The 22,704-nt window shown below is 50.2% G+C and overlaps 2 protein-coding genes and 1 long non-coding RNA gene across 4 annotated transcripts; 2 read left to right on the top strand and 1 right to left on the bottom strand.

Moving 5' to 3' along the window:
• Positions 1-1,285: 1,285 nt before the first annotated feature.
• LOC131838025 (ubiquitin D-like) lies at positions 1,286-3,581 on the top strand. The gene is made up of 2 exons (XM_059183660.1): positions 1,286-1,370; positions 2,615-3,581. Exons 1-2 carry the CDS (start codon positions 1,344-1,346, stop codon positions 3,083-3,085), a joined length of 498 nt encoding a protein of 165 aa, XP_059039643.1. The 5' UTR covers positions 1,286-1,343; the 3' UTR covers positions 3,086-3,581.
• A 973-nt stretch (positions 3,582-4,554) lies between these two features.
• LOC131838231 (putative olfactory receptor 2I1) lies at positions 4,555-9,625 on the bottom strand. Its single transcript, XM_059184038.1, has 3 exons — positions 9,459-9,625; positions 8,439-8,583; positions 4,555-5,762 (listed from the first exon to the last, which is right to left on the bottom strand). Exons 1-3 carry the CDS (start codon positions 9,623-9,625, stop codon positions 4,755-4,757), a joined length of 1,320 nt encoding a protein of 439 aa, XP_059040021.1. The 3' UTR covers positions 4,555-4,754.
• Positions 9,626-19,403: 9,778 nt separating this feature from the next.
• On the top strand, positions 19,404-21,726 carry LOC131838023 (uncharacterized). Of its 2 annotated transcripts, XR_009356414.1 has the most exons (4): positions 19,404-19,476; positions 20,377-20,577; positions 20,778-20,959; positions 21,130-21,726. It is a non-coding gene; the product is annotated as an uncharacterized LOC131838023 (long non-coding RNA). The 2 variants fall into 2 exon arrangements; XR_009356413.1 differs by having other exon boundaries at positions 20,778-21,726.
• The last annotated feature ends 978 nt before the right edge of the window (positions 21,727-22,704 follow it).

Raw genomic sequence — 22,704 nt, 5'->3', positions numbered from 1 at the left:
TGGGAGTTTGGGGGAAGACAGGGATTCCTCTGGAATGTTAGGAGGATCAGAGTAGTAAATAAATTCTCTGAGGGCACACGGCCTGTGCCCTCCCTCTTGTCTGATCCAAACCTCCAGAGCCAGGGAGGAAGGAGCAGCATGGGTGTGTGTGAGATCAGAGAGCACAGGGAGTAGGGAGTGTTAGCAGTAAAGGCAGGGAAACAGAGTCACCGCAGTGTGAGAGCCGATGCGTATTCTGCTTCATGGGAGGTGGGCTTGGCCCTTGACTGTTGGGCCAGGATTGTTCTAAGTACTGGATCTGGGCTGCCAGTTCTGGGCCAGGAATGGAAGTGTGCTAGAGAGCTCAAGACCCAGGGATGTAAGGGCCATTTTACAAGCTGTGTTCTGAATTCTCATCAGTCATTTCATGTTCGCTGGAAAACAAACATCTCAGGTGGTGAACAGACTTGCCCAAGTTAAGGGAGCAAGTGGCACCCCGGGAATGAGATTCCTGTCTCCTCTCAGAGTAGGCTGTGCATCCTGTGTGATCTGGAGGCATGCCTCCCACTCTGCCCAGCTGGTGTGAACAGTCTGGTCACGGTGTCATCACTCCTCAGGTACTCCCACCTCCTCTCCCGAGCCTCACACTCTGCCCGGCTGGTGTGAACGGGCTAATCATGGTCTCATGACTCCTCACAGACTGTACATCTTCTCCAGGGCTGCCCACTCTCCCCAGCTGGCGTGAACAGGTGATCACGGTCTGATCAACTCTCATGGACTCCTGTGTCTTCTCCTGGGCCTCCCACTCTGCCTGGCTGGTGTGAACAGGTGATCACGGTCTGATCAACTCTCATGGACTCCTGTGTCTTCTCCTGGGCCTCCCACTCTGCCTGGCTGGTGTGAACAGGCTGCTCATGGTCACGTCATTGCTCCTGGACTCTACATCTTCCCCTGGGCACCCTTGCTCTCAGGAAAGCCCCTGAGTGATGCATGGGGCAGGTTCTCAAAAGCAGCAGGAGAGGACCATCAAGTAGTAAAGGTCTTGAAGTGGGTGAGGGCCCAAGGCTGTAGGCTGGGCAGTCATAAGTCATGACTGGGAGGGGTGAGTTGTTAAGTGGGGACGTTCTCCAGAGAGAAGGACCATCCTATGTTTGGAAGAGGAGGGCGGGTAGAATGGATGAGAGGAATGTTTTGATCAAAGAGTATTCTCTGTGTGTATGACTAAGTCCAAGCGAAAGTGAAAGAAAATACATGACATCATGGCAGAGCAAAATAGGACTGGCGCCCAGCTTATGTATGGCGTACATAAGCTGGGCGCCAGTCCTACTCCTCAGCCTCCTGTGTCTGCTCTGTTGGCTGTAGACATGGCATCTGGTACTTCCTGCCTCCATGTAAGCTGGGGTTGAAAAGTGGGGATGCGGAGAGGGGAAGCACCGCCAAGGGTTGGGGAGTGATTTCAGGAGTCCACGAGGGACAGAGCTCGGGGAGGTGGGGGCAGAGTGGTTGGGAAGGCGTCCTGCAGGGGCTGAGACAGGCTCTGATCGCTATAGAAGCTGAAGGAAGGTTCTGGGAATAGAAGTGCCTCGTTTGGCTCCTCAGGGCTCTTCTGTGTCAGGCCCGACTGGGCCCTGTTAGGGGAGGATGGTGGGAAGTGGGAGTGGGCTTTGGGCCCACAGGGCTGGATTTGAACCTATGGAAATATTTTCTGGAGCCTTTTCTCCTCCTTTTGATTAGGGTCCCTGGGCTCTTGAACACCTTCTCCTCCTAAAAGAGAGGTACACAAAACTCCTTCACTCTAAGGTGTTAATGACCAGATCCGTGAGTCTTTGAGGAGCGCGTGCAGTACATGTGGGCTGGCATCGGGGGGCTGCTTAGCACAGAGGGGCGTCGGTCCTGTGAGGAAATGTCTGTGACGTCCAGACTGCAAAGATGGTTTTGAATAGAGCAGGACGGAGGCCCTGCCAGGCTTGCTAGCGACAACACAGGGTGCACTGCCAGCTTCAGACTATGGAAGGAAGACCTCGATCTGGCCGTACCTTCTGTGGGTGAGGCCCTGGTCTAGCTGCAGGAGACCATATTCTGCAATAGGTAGATAGAAACATGCAGGAAGTCCAGGGGAACAAGTCACATTGAACGCAGTGTCACCATAACGTGTGAGTCATTACACGGTCGTAGGACAGTAAGAAAGAAACCCGGAGTACGGAGAGTATGTGTCCCGTCCAGGGTAGTCTTGGAGGGCAGTGATGAGCGTCCCATGAGCTGACGAGTCGATAATTCTCTCCGGGGGCTGTTTTTAGCGTCCAGTATGTAACTGTGCGTGCTCTGTGATCGGATTTAGTTTTGGACATTCGACGACCTCTGTCTGGGTCGGAGGCGTGTGAAATGTGGGAAGTCACTGATGACGCTGGCATGAACGAGAGGCGTGGCTGCAAAGGAAAACAATGATTTTCCTGCGTTAAAAGCTTGAGATTCCCCAAGAGAAGTTCCACAAAAGGGAGGGACAGAGCCTGTTGTATAGGAGCTGGAGGACCAGGCAGGCAGGGAGGGCGGGGCCGGGCACGGAGGGGACAGTGGTGTCAAGGTGGCAGGCGTTCCAGGCACCTTGATTTGCGGTCTCTTGGCCTTCGTTGTCCAGGTGACGGTCTCTTCTGAGGGAAGGACATCCATGACCTTCGCTGCTAACTCGGATGACACAGTGAGGAAGATCAAAGAACACGTCCGGGCGAAGACCAAGATTCCTGTGCAGGACCAGGTCCTGTTGCTGGGCTCCAAGATGCTGAAGCCCCAGAGGAGGCTGTCGTCTTACGGCATTGACAAGGAGACGACCATCCACCTCACTCTGAAGGTGGTGACGCCCAGTGATGAGGAGCTGCCCGTGACTCTGGTGCAGTCCTGTGATGGGGGGCAGAGGCACCTCCTCCAGGTGCGAAGGTCCAGCTCAGTGGCCCAGGTGAAACAGATGGTCGAGACCAAGACCGCGATCACGCCTGAGCAACAGATTGTGACTTGCAATGGCAAGAGGCTGGAAGACGGGAAGAGCATGGCGGATTACGGCGTCAGACGGGGCGCTTCACTCTGGCTGGCAGACTACTGCATTGGGGGGTGAGCCCGCTGATAGCTCTCACTCCCCCCACATCCTTTGATGATTTCCCCAAATTAACAAGAAAGAGAAAGATGGAAAGTTAGGGGTGAAGTGGGAAGGAAGACTGCAGAAAAGTTTCTAACTCCATGATTTTTTGATCGAACACAGTTGATTAGGTGTCTGCATTGTATATATTACTGAAAATAGAAAACAATATTTTAAGGCACAGTAGAGACAGCATCAAAGCCAGCTTGGAATTCAATCCTTTCCCTCGTCCCTCTGATTTTTAGAAAAATTCCTATTTCTTCCGTCCAACAGGATAGTAAGTTCCACATTGGGATCCACGTTCCCCTAACTCCTGTGTTCCCACCGGCATATTTCATCTGTAATATCACTCAGTATGTTGAATTAAATTGAATTTCTGATTGTAGAGAACAGTGAAAGGATTTATATTGAAGTGTGTTAATTCCTCTGGTATGATTACAGTCTAAGTAATAAAGAATTTAGAAATTCAACTAAACTGTCTTCTCTGTCCTCATTTAAGGTTGTTCGGCAGGAAATGACCCCGCCGCGGTGCGCCATCTCACGCTCTACGCCCCACGCTGAGTCCAGCTGTTCTTACTTCTGGAGATGATGGTGCGCGTGGACGACACCTCCCCTGGGGACTCAGATTTTGTTCTCCAGTGTGCGGGGGTCCCTGGGGAAGGTGTGGTCGTGGAGCCGTCTCTGTCCTGCCTGCGTTCGGGTCTGGCAGGTCTTCTCTGGGGTGGGGGCATCTTTCAGGTGGGGGCTCTCAGTTGGTCTCTGGGTTGACTCTGGAGGCTGTGCCCGGGGTTCTGGCTGACAGAGCCTTTTCCTGGCTCCCTCCTGCACCCCCCACCTCTGTGTCTGCTCCTCCCTCGGGAATGTGGATCTTCCTGTATCTTCCTCACTCACTCCTTTGTCACTGTCCCTCTTGTATCTCATGACTGGTCAAGAACACATTTTTCGCACCATCTTAGACATGCCTTGTCCCTTCTGCTCTTTAAACTTGCTCAAGAACCACCTCGTGCAGAAGAGAATCCAGCTGAATCCCAGTGGCACCACCCCTACTTAGGGGAATTCCTTGTTCTGCTTTGGGCTCCAGTGCTCTTGGTGGCACTAGTGACCTGGTTAGGTGGGCATTAGGTTGGACTGATTTCCCTGGACGAGCAACTGCGGCTCCTTGTTTTGGATGGGTCTCCCGCAGGGCAGAGTCTGGGATTGCTCTGTCAACTTGGGGGACTCCTGAGGCCAGACACTGTGGGGTCTTCACGGTGTGCGCCATCAGACTGGGGGAGAGGGAACGTTAGTTGTCCTGCCGTACAGGGTGTTACCAGCGTGTGGACTCTCCGGGCATTGTCACTGGACCCCTGAGGACGGGAAAGGTCCTCTCGAAATCATGCCTTCTCTCTTCATCAGCTTAAGAGAGAGCCGGCAGGTCACTTTCCCTCCCTGAACCTGTATATGCAGCATAGCGGGATTTGCCCTGAAGCAGAGGAACATTGGGGAGGGGAGCGGAGAATGGGGCCTCCCCACGGACCTCCGACTCCCTGAGGACACATGTTGCCCATTCTCACAGGGAAACGGACAGGCCGAGGGCTCGCTGCCTTCCCAATGCACATTCCCATCCGTGGCCCGCGGCTCACCCCTTCCTCCCGCCCCCGCCCCGCACTCACCGCCCAGCCTGCCCTCCCCCCACACTGCGCAGGAGCTTCCTGGCGGCCCCCTTCACGTGCTTGTTCCTGAGGGTGTAGATGAGCGGGTTGAGCGCCGGGGTGACCACGGTGTAGAAGAGCGAAACGAACTTGCCCCGGCCCTGGTCGTAGCGGCGCGTGGGCTGTAGGTAGGTGTAGATGGCCGAGCCGTAGAAGAGGCAGACGGCGGTCAGGTGGGACCCGCACGTGCCCAGCGCTTTGCTGCGGCCGCCCCGGGAGCGCATGCCGCAGATGGCGCGGGCCACGGCGCCGTACGAGGCCAGGATGACGGCGGACGGCAGCAGCAGGATGACCACGCGCGCAGCGAACATCCGGCGCTCGGTGGCGTCGCGGTCACCGCCACAGGCCAGCTGCAGCAGCGCGGGGAGCTCGCAGATGAAGTGGTCCAGCCGGCGGGGCGCGCACAGCGGCCGTGCGGCCAGGAGCGCGCTCTGCGCGGCGGAGTTGGCCAGGCCGCCCAGCCAGGAGGCGCAGGCCAGCGCGCGGCACCGGCGCGGGGAGGCGAGCTCGGCGTGGCGCAGCGGGTGCACGACGGCGGCCGCGCGGTCCAGCGCCATCACCGCCAGCAGCAGGCCCTCCACGGAGCCCAGCGCCAGCGACGCGCACAGCTGGGCCAGGCAGCCCGCGCGGGGCAGCCACAGCTCCGCGCCGCACAGGCTGGCCAGCAGCGCGGGCGCCACGCTCGTCGTGAAGCCCGCGTCCACCAGCGCCAGGTGGCCCAGGAAGTAGTACATGGGTGTGTGCAGGCGCGGGTCGCGCACGGCCAGCAGCACGAGGGTCGAGTTGCCCGCCAGGGTCAGGAGGTAGCAGAGCAGGACGAGGGCGAAGAGGCCGGGCTGCAGCGCGGGCCAGTCGGAGAAACCCAGCAGGAGGAAGCGCTCCCCGGTGCTGTGGTTGGCCTGCGGGAGGAAACTCCCAGAGGGTTTGGAAGGAGGCTGAGCCAGGGTGAGTTTACCCTCAGGGAGCTAAAGAGAGCCCTCCCCCGGGGGCCTGGCCATCGGGGAGCTGGCTGGGAGCGAGGGTCCCGCGGGGCGGGGATCGGTTGGGAGGGAGCGGAGTCGCTCTCCTAGCCCTACCTCAGCACAGCTTGGCTAATGAATTATTTAGCAGATTCTTTGGGGGAGAAGGAATTTCCACTTGTTGGAAGAGCAGACTTAGACCGGGAGAGGGAAGACTGGCCAAGGTCACAGCTAGTGAGTGGCCCCGTGGGGCTTGTAGTCGGGCTTGTCTCCTTTCCAAATCTGTGCGTTTTCTGCTCCTGGCTGGCTTCTCACTGCACTCCTCCGGTCCAAGCAGGAATCTGATCTCCCTCCCATAGACTAGTCCTTCAGATACTGGAAGACAGAGTCCCCCACCCCCCCCCCCCCCCAGCCTCCCTCCCTCCTTCCAAAGTGTGTAGTGCTTGTGAGTAAGTGCAGTGCCCTAGTCTGGGTAGAGCTGTTACTTAAGAGATGAGAACCATCTATGGCCTTCTTTGTTTCAGGGATTCTACTTCGGAGAATACAACCATTAGCGCTGACTACTGAGTGCTGCTCTGTGGGGAGTCTGTGTTCTAGGCTGTCACCATCATCCATGCCTCTCTGGCTTCTCCCCGTGTGGTGGTCATGATCTGGGGGCCTTGAAGCCCAGAGTCCTCTGGCAGAACAGGAAGCTAGAAGCCCTGGGTCCCACCAGCGTAATTGCCCTGGGGCAGCTGGATTATTTGATATGGGGAAGTCACTGCATCTCCCTTGCCTTCCTGTTCCACGTGTAAGAGGAGGAGTCTGACCTAGATGGTCTCCAGGGCTCCTGTCTTATAGCCTGGCTCTCACTGGCAAAAAAAAAAAAAATTGTCCTTGAGTGAAAAGGGGACCCAACACAGAAGGCTTTAACCCTGCAGAGTGACACTGAGTCGCATTTCCTAATGGTACAGAAACCATACGGTAGATCCATACGGTAGATGCGAGGACTCAATGTTACAGCGAAATCTCGCTCCTGCACACTTCCTGGCAGGGGTGCGGAGATAGATAAACTTTGTAGTCACTATTCTGAGTTTAAAAATCACGAGGCCCTAATTTTCTTTAAAATGTTTCAGGGATGGGGCGCCTGGGTGGCTCAGTGGGTTAAGCCGCTGCCTTCGGCTCGGGTCATGATCTCAGAGTCCTGGGATCGAGTCCCGCATCGGGCTCTCTGCTCAGCGGAGAGCCTGCTTCTCTCTCTCTCTCTGCCTGCCTCTCCATCTACTTGTGATTTCTCTCTGTCAAATAAATAAATAAAATCTTTAAAAAAAAATGTTTCAGGGAAATCTCTTTCCCCCAGAGCACGTCGTGCTTACTGGGATCCATTTATGCTCAGGAGACGGAACCGGTGTTCGTGGTGTGAGTCAGAGCAAGGGCGGGGGCGTCAGACCGCCCGAGCTCCAGTCTCGGCTCTGCCATCGCCCAGCGGAACGACCCTGGGCACGCGGCTTCACCTGCCCGTGGCTCCGTGTCCTACTTGAAAGTGGACTGGGTGGGGGGGTGAAGCCCGGAGAGCTCTCAGAACAGGCCCGGGACCGAGTGGGCGTCTCGTAAGTGCTCGCTCTTCCCATCTGCACCTGCGAGTCAGGAGAGGTCTGTGGGCGCTCCCACTCCGGTCAGGGCCAGAGCCGGCTGTGAGTTCAGGTCTTTTTATTGACGAACTCTGGTCTTGACTCACCTGCAAGTGAGGCAATACTCCTGTCCTAAGAGGAAGGTAGGCGGGCGGCTGAGGTTAAACAGCTTGCCCGGGCCACACTGTTTGTAAATGCTTGTCAGGATTTCACCCAAAGCTCCCTAATTCCAAGAGCCTTGCTTTACATCTGTGCACATATGTTTAAGCCGGGCTCTACCCTGCCAGAGGCTGCGGAGGATGGAGGACCTGCGAACCCCGAGCTTGCTGCAGAGCACGGGGGCCTCGGGGAGAGGAATACAGGCGAGAGCTGGCATTCAGGCTTGTGGCCCAAAGGTGCTAGAGACGTTGTTCTAGAGAGTCCAGTTTTCTAAGTCTGGGATCACGTAGACACACACCCGTTCAGCCAGCCAGGCCCTTAACAGTTCCCCTCCAGACACACCAAACCCCAAAACCAGGCGCAGAACAGTAAAATCACACAACCAACACCAGTACCCCATGGACACACACATTCCCGAATACTCAGACACATATGTGCACATACGTGTCCCCTCATCACACCCTGAGGCTTCCAGAAGGGAAATCTGTCATCAGAATATTCCAGGATGTGTCCCCAAACCTCATTCGGTATTCTAGAACGTGCACGTCACCTACAAGACCATCTTCCTACCTTCATGTCCGGGTCTCGGGCACTGATGTTCCGCCGCTTCTTTCCAGATGATCAGTCGGTCTGTTGCGTCCGCTCCGGATCCTCAGAGTTGGAGATGGCCGTGGTGGGGGATGAACGAGCGAATGGCATGACTGTTGATCTCGAGACTGGGTGCCTGCGGTCAGAGCCAGGTCCTTCCTTCGGGAACAGGACATGGAGTGGCGAGCCCTTGCTTGTCAGCTGAGGAGTGAACACAAGGTCTTCAGCAGAGAAGCCGGCCCGGTCTGGAGAAGCACCGAGATTCTGGCAGAGTGGCGGTGTCTGTTCCCAGAGAGCCGGCACCAGGGTGAGACCAGGCAAGGACCGGCGTCTTGGGCCGGTCACAGGTCGCCGGTGGCTGCAGCTGGCCGCGGAAACCGCCTTCCGGATTCTGAAGGCTCCGGAGCCGTGCAGCGGGGATGTTGGTGAGCCGCTCACTGGAGAGGAGGCAGGGGAAGCGATTCTCCCTGCTGTTGAGCAGAGAGAATGAGGCCCTGGGGAACCCCTGTCCCACTCCCATAATGAGCACCTGTGCGGATTTGTCCAGAGGAGTCCCCCAGGGCAAGGAGAGGAACATTCTGGAGGGAAAGGCCCTGGAGGGTGGTGTGTCCCTGGCTGCGTGGAGGCCAGAGGCAGCCCCGGCTTCCTCCCCAGCCCCTGTTCTCCTAGCATAGTGCTGTAGGGTATTGTTCTGGGGACGAGGGACCTTGAGCAGCTGCATGGCCTCAGTGACTCTCAGGGTCAGTATGAAAACGGGGGAGACAGTTCTCGTCTGTGGGAGGGGCTTGAGGTCTGGCAAGGTCATCCTCAGTTCTGACCCTCCTGTCATCGGCCTTCACCGCCACCCCTTCTTGTGGCTCTCACTGCTTTGCTCTGTCCCTGGCTGAGCCCCCTCTCCCAGGACGGCCTGTCCTATTTCCTGACAGATCTCTCTCCACCCAGACGAGGCTTCTCTGCTCCCTCCTGCAGTCCCTCCCTTGGCTGGCGTCTGGAGGTCTGTCATGGTCCCCAAGGCGGCCTGTCTCCACTGCTCTCTCGAGCTTGGGTTCCCCGGTCAGTCCTGGTGGTTCCTGCTCTGCCCACTCCTCCTGGCGCTCCTGCCTCTTCTCCCTTGGTTATATTCCGTTGGCTAGATCATCATCCTATTCGAATGAAATCCTAATCCTACCCTGTCCCCATATTCGTTCAGCCGATTGTCGATTGTCGCTGGAGGTCAGGCCTGAACCCTCCGAGAAGCTTCGGTTCATGACCATAAAGGTTCTTTTTAATTTTCCCGCTTGCTGGAGACACACTACCTCGGGTCAGTTTACGGCGTCCGGCGTGGTGACGGGTTTCGCGGACGTACTGTGCGGTGTCTGCCGGATTGCGGTCCGTGAGCACGGGCTCCGGCTCGCACAGCTGTCGCCGCACTGTCGCTGTGGTCACAACACGCACACGCCCTCCTGCAGCAGCTGTGAGCGCACGGACGTGTTCCCCGCACTCGCCCCTCCGCACGGCCATCCCAGAACTCATCGTAACTGGAAGTTCATCCTCTTTGGCCAGCATCTCCCCTTCGGCCCTGCCCTCAGCCGCTGGCGACCCCCATTTGATCCACATACTCAGTGCTTTGGGACCCCACGTATAAATGGCACCAAGCAGCGGTTGTCTTTCTCTGTCTGATTTGTCCCACTCGACGTAATGCTCTGTCCTTCCGTGGGGCTGCACACGGCAGGGTTTCCTTCGTCATGGCTGAGGACTGTCCCACTGCATCTTCTTCATCCACGTATCCACCCAGGGCCACTGGAGTTGTTCGCAGGGCTCGCGAGGAGCGGGGCGGCGAGCACGGCAGTGCCCATATCTCTTTGAAGGAGTTCGCCTCCTTTGGATGTATCCAAAGTGGATGTATAAGTGGAATTGCTGGATCGCTGAGATGTGGTAGCTTTTTCGTTGTTGGAGAACCTGCATTCTGTTTTCCCTGGCGCCTGAGCTGGTTCCCATCCCCACCACCAGGGCACGGGGTTCCCTGTTCTCCACATTTCTACCAACACTTCTTCTCTCTCGTCCTTCAGATAAGAAGCGTTCTGACAGGTGTGCGGTGATGTCTCATTGTGGCTAATATTAACGTGACTCTAGTGATTAGTGCCACCGAGCACCTTTTCACGTACCTCTTGGCATTTGTATGTTTTCTTTGGAAACCCGTCAATTCAGGTCCTTCGCCCATTAATTGGATCATTTGTTTCTTTCCCTATTTAGTTGTATGTGTTCTCCATATACTTGCATATACATATAACAGACACCTGGTTGCAAATATTTTCTCCCATTTCTAGGATGCTGTTTTGCTTTGTTGATTTCTTTTCCAGCGCTGGAGCTCTCTATTATTTTACTATTTATTTATTTGTACTTGAAACATCTTGAATGCAGTGGTTCAAATTACTTCATAAATTTCCTACTTATTACTATTGATTACAATAAAAACTTTGCACACACCCCAATGGTAAAGTGTAACCCTTTGATTTTCTTCTTTTTTGAGGGGGGGTAATGATTTTATTTCTGTATCTGACAGAAAGAGAGAGCACAAGTAGGGGAAGCAGCAGGCAGAGGCAGAGGGAGAAGCAGTCTCCTTGCTGAGCTGGGAGCCCGATGTGGGGCTTGATGCCAGGACCATAGGGTTTTGACCTGAGCTATAGGCAGACACTTCACTGACTGATGGACCCAGGTGCCCCAAAATGTAACCCTTTTAAATAATTCACACTCAACATGTGTTTTATTTCTTTTCCTCACTAAATAAGTTTTTATGTATTTTATTTTATTTTTTTATTATGTTCAGTTAGCCAACAGATTGTACATCATTAGTTTTTGATGTAGTGTTCAACGACTCATTAGCTGCATGTAACACCCAGTGCTCATCACAACACGTGCCCTCCTGAATACCCATCACCTGGTTATCCCCTACCCAAACTCACTCCTCTCTGTAACCCTCAGTTTGTTTCCTATGATTAACAGTCTCTCATGGTTTGTCTTCCTCTCTGATTTCTTCCCTTTCAGTTTTTCCTCCCTTCCCCTGTGGTCCTCCACACTATTCCTCCTGTTCCACATATGACTGAAACCATATGCTTGACTTATTTCACTCAGCATAATCCCCTCCAGTTCCATCCATGTTGATGCAGATGGTGGGGGTTCATCCTTTCTGATGGCTGAGTGATATTCCATCATGTGTATGGACCACATCTTCTTTATCCATTCATCCGTTGAGGACATCTCGGCTCCTTCCGCAGTTTGGCTGTTGTGTACATTGTTGCTATGAACATTGGGGTGCATGTGCCCCTTCTTTTCGCCCCTGTCTGTATCTTTGGGGTAAATACCCAGGAGTGTGATTGTTGGGTTGTAGGGTAGCTCTATTTTTAATGTCTTGAGGAAACTCCATACTGTTTTCCAGAGTGGAGGGACCAGCTTGCATTCCCACCAACAGTGGAAGAGGATTCTTTCCCTTTTATCCACATCCTCTCCAATATTTGTTGTTTTCTGTCTTGTCAGTTTTGGCCATTCTAACTGGTGTAAGGTGGCATCTTAATGTGGTTTTGATATGTGTTTCCCTGACAAGTGTTTCCCTGATTGCAAGTGATGTGGAGCATTTTTCATGTGTCGGTTGGCCATGTGTATGTTTTCTTTGGAGAAGTGTCTGTTCATGTCTTCTGCCCCTTTCTTGAGCGGATTATTTGTTTTCTGGGTGTTGTGTTTGAGAAGTTCTTTATAGATCTTGGATACCAGCCCTTTATCTGTAATGTCATTTGCAAATATCTTCTCTGATTCTGTGAGTTGCCTCTTGGTGTGGTTGACTGTTTGCTTGGTTGTGCAGAAGCTTTTGATCCTGATAAAGACCCAAAAGTTCATTTTTGCTTTTGTTTCCCTTGCCAGAGACGCGTCTTGCAAGAAGTTGCTGTGGCCAAGGTGGAAGAGGTTGCTGCCTGTGTTCTCCTCTAGGATTTTGATGGATTCCTGTCTCACATTGAGGTCTTTCATACATTTTTTTAAACATTATTTTATTTTTTCAGTGTTCCAAGATTCACGGTTTATGCATCACGCCCAGTGCTCCGTGCAATACAGGCCGTCTTAATACCCACCACCAGACTCACCCAACCCCCACACCCTCCCCTCCAAAACCCTCACTTTATTTCTCAGAGCCCACAGTCTGTCATGGTTTATCTCCACCTCCAATTTCCCCCAACTCCCTTCTCCTCTCTTTCTCCTAATGTCCTCCATGTTATTCCTTATGCTCCACAGGTATGTGAAACCATATGATAATTGACTCTCTCTGCTTGGCTTATTTCACTCAGCATAATCTCTTCCAGTCCCATCCATGTTGACACAAAAGTTGGGTATTCATCCTTTCTGACGGAGGCATAATACTCCGTTGTACATATGGATCACATCTTCTTATCCATTCATCTGTTGAAGGACATTTTGGCTCTTTCCACAGTTTTGTGACTGTGGCCATTGCTGCTAAGTACATTGGGGTACAGATGGCCCTTCTTTTCACTATCTATATCTTGGGGGTAAATACCCAGCAGTGAAATTACAGGGTCTTTCATCCATTTTGAGTTATCTTTGTGTATGGAGTCAGTGAACGGTCCAGTTTCATTCTTCTGCATGTGGCTGTCCAATGTTCCCAGTACCATTTATTGAAGAGATTGTCTTTTTTCCATTGACGATTCTTTCCTGCCTTGCTGAAGATTAGCTGACCATAGAGTTGAGGATCCATTTCTGGGCTCTCTATTCTGTTCCATTGGTCTATGTGTCTGTTTTTGTGCCAGTACCATATGTCTTGATGATCACACCTTTTAATGGAGTTTGAGGGTGGGAATGTGTTGCCCCCAGCTTTGGTTTTCCTTTTCAACATTCTCCCAGCGATTTGGGGTCTTTTCTGGTTCCATATCAATTTTAGGATTGTTTGTTCCAGCTCCATGAAAAAGTCAATTGTATTTTGATAGGGATGGCATTGAAAATGTAGATTGCTCTGGGCATCATAGACGTTTTCACAATGTTTATTCTTCCAATCCATGAGCATGGAATGCTTTTCCATCTTGTGTATCTTCCCCTCCATTTCTGTCTTAAGTGTTCTGTAGTTTCTAGAGTATAGATCCTTTCCCTCTTTGGTGAGGTTTATTCCAAGGTATCTTACAGATTTTGGTGCTATGATAAATGGAATCAACTCCTTAATTTCTCTTTCTTCAGTCTTGTTAGTGTGTAGAAATGCAAGTGATTTCTGTGCCTTGATTTTGTATCCTGCCATGTTGTTGAATTTCTGTATGAGTTCTAGTCATTTGGAGGTGGAGTCTGTTGGGTAAAATATCATGTTTTCTGTGAGGAGAGAACTTCTTTGCCAAGTTGAATGCCTTTTATTTCTTTTTGTTGTCTGATTGCTGAGGCTAGGACTTCTAGTACTGCGTTGAACAATAGTGGTGAGAGTGGGCATCCCTGTTGTGTTCCTGACCTTAAGGGAAAAGCTCTCATTTTTTCCCCATTGAGAATGATATTTTCCACGGAGTTTTCATAATGACTTTTATGATATTGAGGTATGTTTCCTCTATCCCTACACATGGAAGAGTTTTCATCAAGAAACCATGCTGCATTTTGCCAAATGTTTTCTCTGCATCAGTAGAGAAGGTCATATGGTTCTTGTTCCCTCTCTTGTCACTGTGCTCTATCACACTGATAGATTTGCAGATTCTGAACCACCCTTGCCGCCCAGCATAACTCTCACTGGTCCTGGTGAATCATCCTTTTAACGGACTGTTGGATCCTATTGGCTAGGATCTTGTCAAGTATTTTGGCATCCGTGTTCATCGGGGATCTTGGTCTGAAATTCTTCTTTTGGATGGGTTGCCTGGTTTTGGGATCAGGTAATTCTGGTCTCATAGGATGAGTTTGGAATTTTTCCTTCTATTTCTATTTTTTGAAACAGCTTCAGTAGAATATATATTATTTTGTCTTTAAATGTTTGGTAGAATTCCCCTGGGAAGTCATTTGGCCCTAACTTCTTGTTTTTCGGGAGGCTTTTGATTACTGTTTCAATTTCCATGCTCGTTATTTGTCTAGTCAGATGATCTATATCTTCCTGTTTCAGTCTTGGTAGCTTGTACATTTCTAGGAATGCATCCATTTCTTCCCAATTGCTTAATTTGTTGTCATATAGTTGCTGGTGATAATTCCGTGTAATTGTTTCTATTTCCTTGGTGTGAGTCATGATCTCTTCCATTTCATTTATGATTTTATTGATTTGCATCCTTCCCTTTTTCTTTTGAATAAGTCTGGCCAGAGGTTTATTGATCTTACCAATTCTTTCAAAGTACAGGCTTCTAGTTTCGTTGATCTCTTTTACTGTTTTTCAGGTTTCTGTTTCATTGATTTCTGTGCTGATCTTTATTATTTCTCTTCTCCTCTTTGGTTTAGGTCTTATTTTCTGTTCTTTTGCTAGGATCTTTAGGTGTAAGCTTAGCTTGTGCGTTTGGGATTTTTCTAATTTTTTGAGAGAGTCTTAGATGGCTATGTATTTCCCTTTTAGTACTGCCTTTGTTGTATCCCATAGGTTTTGAATGGATGTTCTTTTATTTTCATTGGTTTCTATGAGCTGTTTAAGTTATTCTTCGATTTCTTGGTTGACCCAATCATTCTTGAGCAGAATGTTCTTTAACTTCTCAGTGTTTGAGTTCCTTCCTAAGTTCTTCCTGTGTTTGAGTTCCAGTTTCACAGAATTTTGGTCTGAAAATAGGCAGGCAATCATCTCAATCTTTTGGTATCAGTTGAGGCCTGATTTGTGACCCAGTATGTGGTCTGTTCTGGAGAAAGCTCCATGTGAATTTGAGAAGAATGAGTATTCTGTTTTTTTTTTTTTGTTTTTTTTTTTTTTTTTGAAGGTGGAATGGTCTGTATGTGTCTGGGAAATCTATCTGGTCCAATGTGTCATTCAAAGCTCTTGGTTTTTTGTTGATCTTCTGCTTAGATGATCTGTCTATTGCTGAGAGTAGAATGTTGAGGTCTCCTAATATTTATATATTACTATCAATATGATTCTTTATTTTGGTTAAAGATGGTTTATGTAGTTGGCTGCTTACATGTTGGGGGCACCGATATTTACAATTGTTAGGTCTTCTTTTTAGATAGACCTTTTAATTATGATATAGTGTCCTTCTGCATCTCTTACTACAGACTTTAGTTTGAAATTTAATTTGTCTGATATAAGAATTGCTACCCAAGCATTCTTTTGAGGTCTGTTGGCATGAGAAATGGTTCTCCATCCCCTCACTTTCAGTCTGGTTGTATCTTCATGTTCAAAATGAGTCTCTTGTAGACAGCATATGGATGAGTCCTGTCTTTTTTTTTTTTTTTTTTAAATTTGACGGACAGAGATCACAAGCAGGCAGAGAGGCAGGCAGAGAGAGAGAGGAGGAAGCAGGCTCCCTGCTGAGAAGAGAGCCCGATGCGGGGCTCGATCCCAGGACCCTGGGATCATGAACTGAGCTGAAGGCAGAGGCTTTAACCCACTGAGCCACCCAGGCGCCCCTATAAACTAATTTGATTTTCTATGTACACCCTCATATTATCTGTGAATAGTCAGAATTATCCCCTCAATTCTTATTCTTTTTGTTTCTCTTGCCTTATAGTACTTGGTAGATTCTCCAATGCAATGTTGATTAGAGTAGCATCCTTTGAAGTTTTTCTTTTTTTTTTTTTAAAGATTTTTTATGTGATAGACAGAGATTACAAGTAGGCAGAGAGGCAGGCAGAGAGGGAGGAGGTGGGGAAGCAGGCCCCCTGCTGTGCAGAGAACCTGATTTGGGGCTTGATCCCAGGACCCTGAGATTATGACCTGAGCTGAAGGCAGAGGCTTAACCCACCGAGCCACCCAGGTGCCCCTCACTTGAAGATTAAAAAAAAAAAAGATTTTATTTATTTATTTGACAGACAGAGATCATAAGTAGGCAGAGAGTTAGGCAGAGAGAGAGGAGGAAGCAGGCTCCCTGCCAAGTAGAGAGCCCGATGTGGGGTTTGATCCCAGGACCCTGAGATCATGACCTGAACCGAAGGCAGAAGCTTTAACCCACTGAGCCACCCAGGTGCCCCTCACTTGAAGATTTTAATATACCTTTCTCCATATCTGACAGAAAAGTAGACAAAACATTGGTAACTAATGTGATGTAATTGGCATATATGGAACATTACGTAGTTAGTGCAGAATACATTATTTTCAAGTGGTCCTAGGATATTTCCCCAAGTAGATGAAATGTTGGGCCATGAAGCAAGTCTACGCAGTTTAAAGCCTGAAATTAACTAGGTTATATTCTTAGACCACAGGGGAATTGAGCCATAGTCGTAATGAAAAGAAACCAGGAAGTCCCTCAATGTCTGAAAATTAAATGTAACTTTGCTGCATATCCTACGGGAGAGAGAGGGAAATCCTCCACCTTTCCTGCCTCCGAGCTCGCAGACAATCCCACTCTGTCTGTGAAGAGCAGTGCGATTAGCTAGACAGGGGTTAAGCCTTAGGTCAGAGTTCTGCCTGCCCCAGCCACACCTGGCAGCCTTGGCCTGTGGTCTCCCCAGAGCCGCCCTTTCTGGTGGCCCTGAGCCAAGTGGGACAACATGGCCGTGTGGAAATGGGAAGCTGCACAGCCCTAGTGATGATGGCGCTATTGTATTGTCCTCACTAGTGCAACAGCACGCTTTCTGAGTCAGATATGGCACAATAGCAGCTTCCTTCTTTAGGGGTTGAAAATCATCTTGGGATTCATCTATTAGAAATACGGGTTCAACATGTGCTCTTTCTTCTGGAAAAGCAATAGACTGAAATAGCCATCATGGCTTCCTGAGCACCTGTCTGGAGAGCCAGCGCACCGGCTCTTTGTGGGATTCTCCCTCGTAAACATCCAAACTATGATGTAAATATTATCAGTCGCATTTTCTAGATGGTTAGACAGGGGCTCAGAGATGATTCGAGTCACAGAGGATTTGAGTGTCAGAAACCTACGTGGGATCCCCAGACTAACTCCAAATCCCTTGTTATTCCATACGTGGTAGTATTTCCCTCTTATCTCTGGTATTCTGGGTCAGGAAACATGTCAGGTCTCAGGATTTTCTTGTGTGGCCAAGTGGAGCAGATTTTGTTGGACTTTTTACCTCTGCCTATCATGATCATTATGATAATTATCTCAGTGGAGGACCTCTGAGTAAGATACCCAATGATTCCTAGGAATAGGGACATTATAATTGATATTATATTCTATATATTATATTCTATATATCATATATCACATATTGTTAATGTAACATTAATATAATTATTATATACTAATCTAGTAATTGTATTTATATAATATATAATATAATATTAAAATGATATTAAGTTGATAAATTAATAATTAAATTTCTATTAAAATGACATTAAAATTACTGAAAGAACTATCTTTCTAAAATTGATTCAGGATCTGGTATTTTCAGAGTCTGCTGTAAGACAGGTCGGAAATAGGGGCCCCTGGGTGGCTCAGTTGTTAGGCGTCTGCCTTCAGCTCAGGTCATGATCCCAGCGTCCTGGAATTGAGCCCCATGGCAGGCTCCCTGCTTGGCAGGGCCCTGTTTCCCCCTCTCCCTCTCCCTTTGTCTGTGTTCCCTCTCTCACTGTCAAATAAATACATAAAATCTTAAAAAAAAAACAGGTCTGAAGTATTTTTAAAACACAGCTCAGCTGCCTTCTACAAAGTGAGACAATGTTTATAAACATTGCTAAAATACTCCCGTACCAACGATTACTTACTTGCCAACCATCGTAGTGTTTACATGGTATGACTATGACTTCCATTAGTCAAAATCTGCAGGGAAAGAACTAAGACGGTGTATCCAAGCTTTAGGGGGGCTTCATGTTTAAGTTAGTGTTGAGACAATGAGCTACTCTGTTTTATTCTGTAGTCCAAGGGAATGGTGCCAGACATCTCTAAGATACTGGGAGGTTCTAAAATTCGGACTTGAAATTATCTGTGTGCTTCAGAGATGTGGTCAGGAGCAGGGAAGGAGCCCAGTGTCTGTGGCCTGTGTTGACCATGGAACAGGTACACTTCTGTAGGCATCATTTTTATTTCTTGGTACTGTTTTTAAAGGTGCTTTTGTCTCAAGTTCCTCTCTTTAGTAGTAATTAGAATGAGAGTGGAAATTTCTGTTTTTTACCATCCATGGACCTAGATCCTGGGCTGACAGGGAAGCTATCCTTTACCATTTCACCAAACTCAAAATGACTGGGCAAAACCTCAGAGCATGGGCCCTATTTCTGCTCCAAGCCCATGTTGTATATCTGCTTCCAGAAGAAAAAGATAATCCAAAAATGCCATTGCAAACATAAAGAGAAGAAAAAAAAAATGAAAGAACCTCTCCCGCTCCCATACGATTAATGTCATACGGTCATGTACATACTGGAAACACAAGAAAAAGTCTGTAACTTTCTAGAATGTGCTTCCTCCTGATGATGTGTAAGTCTGTATGTAAAACAAAACAGAGCGAATATAGAAACCTGCCCTAATGTTCCTCCCCCCGGAGCACTCCCTTCCTTGTGAAGATTGTGTCTCCCAGGCAGCTGTCTTGCCTTGGTTCTGAATAAATCTCTCTTTTTCTCTAAAATGTTTAAGAAAGCTTGTCCCTTTAGAGTCGATGATATGCTTTCTTTTTAAGTGAAAAACCAGTGTTCCTGGGCCACACCTCCAACAGCGCAGAAGGGCGGCTGTTCTCCTTCATCCTGGAGCTTCCCTGCAGAACCGAGCGTGTGTGTATTTTCCAGCACAAATGGGCTCATCCTAGAAGGATGCTCGGAAGGGCTGAGAAGCACTCTCCACTCCATGGGTGAGACCACAAGGTGAAGCTCCTCCCGCTTAGAGCATTACTTTTTGGGTCTTAAAACTGCGTTGGAAATGGGGGAAACCGTCGCATTTCCCAAAGCCCCAGCCTGGGAGGGTCTGAGAGCAGCTGAACTTGCTGGGAGCCAGGAACTGCTCCGCAGACAGGGCCGCGGCGGGAAGGGAAGGGGCCGGGCTCTGGGGTGGTCTGCAGTCCTGGGGGTCCGTGGATGGGGCCGGCTGTCTGAGGGCCCTGCCCGCGACCCGCCAGTGCCTGCCGCGCAGAGCCAGGGGTGGGGGCGAGGAGGCGCAGTGGGGACCACCTGCCGTCGTGAGGAGGCGGGTGTAAGGGCAGCCGGGTACCGCCGCCATCCAATGGGCTCGGGGCACAACCCTCCTCGGCCAATTACCGTGTGGGGGGTGGAGCTCCCTCTCTGCGGGCGCCTCCGGAGCTGCGCAGGGCTGAAGAAGGGGGACCAGCCAAGGCGGGCTCTGAGGGACCCTGGCCCGGTGAGTGCGTGCGGTGTGGTGGGGTGGGGTCTGGGGCTAGTGTGCGCCCTGGGTGGGAGGCAGGGTCCTCGAAGGGCACATCAACGGAGTTCACTGTGGGGACATCTGAGTTTTCTTTTTCCCTTGAAAATTTCTTCTGCCTGATACGCATCAACTGGCCGCATCCCCCGGATCCCTGAACTCCAGGGCGCCCCCTCACCCAAGCTTTTGTGGGATGGGTTGCGGACATTTCAGGGTTTTCCGTGTTCCCCAGGAAGAGTGCATGCAGAGACAGCTCACGGTCCCCAACTTCAGGGGGTGCCCCGTTCCCTGGCACAGTGCAGGTAATGGGCCTTGAGCAGCACCGGAGTTCAGCAGGGTGTCACTTTTTCCCTCAGGCACAGGTGTGGCGCTAACAAGCCCCAGAGCCACCCCCGACTTCAGCATTGTTTCCTGTGTCCCCTGGGAAGGTGGTAATGGGCTGTCAGGGTCTGTCAGGAAGGTCCTCCAGGTTCCTGCCCCCCAGGCACAGGCGTGACGGTAACAAGCCCCAGAGCCACCCCCCCAGCTTCAGCACTGTGCTCCCTGTCCGTGGGGGATGGTGATAATGGTCTGCCAGGATCCTGTGGGAGGATCTTCCAGGTTTCTCTCCCCTCAGGCACCGGCACAGAACCATCCCCAAGATTCATTGTGCCCTTTGTCTCTAAGTTTGGTGGTAATGGCCTCCCCGTGCAGGTCTCAGAGCCCAGGGGTGGGGGTAGGGGGGCGGACCAGACTGGACTCAAGTTGCATAAGGAAGCAATGAGTTGGGTGTTTTTTTGGAAGAGTGACTTCACTTCTCCAAAAAGGACAATGGCTTTGGTTGAACTTAGAGCGAAGCTAATAACTGTTTAAGAAACAGGTGTGCGTCTCTCCTCCCAGGAATTGGAGCAGGTGTGCCGGCCTTAGGTCAGAGGTGCCTGCTTATCCACACCTGACAGCACTTCTCCACTCTGGCTCCATGAGGCCCGAAGTTTTTGAATCAGCATCTGAGTCAGTCATGCATCTTGTCTCAGGATGTTGGCGTTCCAAGAAGGCAGCAGATACGTTCGTCGCAATGCCATATTCATGTCCGGATGGGAGGTAGAAGCTCTCTTTCACCCCAAACCTCCTGGGCTTTCTCTTGTCTCCAGTGGAGCCACAAAGTCTCACTAAAGCAGTGGTCAGCAATCTAGAGGGGCTCCAGGGGTCCTGAGTTTTCCCGAAGGGAGCACCTGGCAGGGGATCTTGTTGTCTCTGTTTATTTCTGGCTCACAGAGGTGTTTGGAACATCTCTTTCCTAGGCAATCCCTTGGATTTGAAAGGGAAGATGAGATGGACTCGGTGTGTGTTTGGAACCTAGAATGCATTCCTTCATCGAACAGTGTTGATTCCATGGGTCCTAGGCTGTGGGGAATGGCCGGCATCTACAGTGAGGTGGCTGTTTGTGGTCAGATGCAGACTTTGATGATGTCATTTTTCAAAGGTGAAGTTTCATAATTGATTAGTCTTTTCATCAAAAGAGTTACAATTAGGGTCAAGGGAAGATTAAAAATTATTCAAAGTAGACATTTACCATTTAAAAGGAAAGCTTGACTTTCTAGTTTGACTCAGTGTATTGTCTAGCTATTTGGACGTGCTGTATTTTCTCTGCAGTTTCCTTTGTGGTGGAGTCAGAATGATGAGGGAGCAGGAGGCTGGCTGAGGACAAAGCAAGAGCTGGCGCCTTGCAACCCCCCCCCTTCATCCGCTCCCCTCCATAGGTGTAGCATTCCTCAGGCACCCCTGACTGCCATAAAATGATAAATAGTTAACTTGCTGAGATAAACCTAAATATCATTAACAAGGATGCTTGATAGCAGGAATGTAACATTCCACCAGACTTCCAATTGTCTTTACTTGATAGCAACTAAGCCTTCGATATCCTGATAGTATTCTTTGCCCCAATAGCCCTTCTGAACACCCCTTTGTCCTCACCTACCCAACTCCTGTGTATATAACCAACCACCCCTCACAACCCGGGGCAGACGCATCTCCGCCTGCCCACGGGCCCTGTCCCCGTGCTCTAATAAATCACCTTTCGCACCAACGACGTCTTAAGAATTCTTTCTTTAGTCGTCGGCTCCGAACCTCCTCACCCCACCGAACCTGACTTAGGTTCTGGGACTTCATCATTTTTGGCGAGCCAGCCAGGAGGTTTGTGAGTCTTTACATTTGGACTCTGAGCTTCGGTGCAAAATTGGTGAGTACTTTCTCTCCTTTTCCTGTACGCTCATTCCAGGCTTTTCAAGGAGTATGGTCTTATTGGAACACTTGCATGTCAATTGCTCAGGCTGTAATCCTCTAGCCCGTGGCTACTCTATGGGGAGGAGAACGTCTGCCTTTTGGCTGTAAGCTAGTACCCTGGCCGGAATGGCAATAAGACCCAGAAACTTGATGGCCTCTCTTTATTCCTGTTCTTATAGAAAGTTGTCTCTCTTGGGGACGGGACAGCCAACTAAGTCACCAGGACGGCTGCCAATCTTAAGACTCCCGTGTGAGGTTTCCTCCTGATTGATCTAATGTGATCCCCTCCACATGCCCGGTCTAGCCACTTCTGGCCGCGGGACCTCCACTGGGAGCCGGCCGAAACCAGTACCCGATTGAATTAAAGTGCAACCGGGGACCGTTTCCTAGGGAAGTTGGCTGCAAGGGCCACATGTGTTGGAATGTCGCATAGACCATGATGGATTTCAGTCTTTTCTGTTTCTCGTCAGTGTCTTCTGCAAACCGCCTAAAGCTATGAAAGTGAGTAATTTCCCTTGCCAAAACTTCTCTAGCGTTTTTGTGGGTTAATATGGCAAAACAGTATGCAGTCTTCAGGACAGACGATAGCATGGCACAAGCATTTTAGTCCATTCACCAGGCTCCCATCTGTAGCCTAGGATGCGATGGGGAAGTGGAGGGACGCCGGCACCCCTCCAGGGCCTCTTACGGCAGGAATGTCTTCTGGGGAAGGCAGGATGGTGATCAATAGCGTATCTTGAGGGACGCCTCAGGTCGCTTTTGACACCTAAAACCTCTGACATAACCTGTGTGGGACGCTACCCAGGAGTCAGGGGGGATTTGGTAATGGACCTTCTTTACTTTTCTGGAAGCATGGCCTCAGTAGGCTTCCTCAGTTCCCAAGGACTCTACCTTGGGGTGCCTTTTAACCCACTGGAAATAATTTGGATTGCAAAACTTAGGAAA

The sequence above is a fragment of the Mustela lutreola genome, chromosome 8 (genome assembly GCF_030435805.1).
Source record: "Mustela lutreola isolate mMusLut2 chromosome 8, mMusLut2.pri, whole genome shotgun sequence".
NCBI classification, from domain to species: domain Eukaryota; kingdom Metazoa; phylum Chordata; class Mammalia; order Carnivora; family Mustelidae; genus Mustela; species Mustela lutreola.
This window is presented reverse-complemented; position numbering and strand designations above follow the sequence as displayed.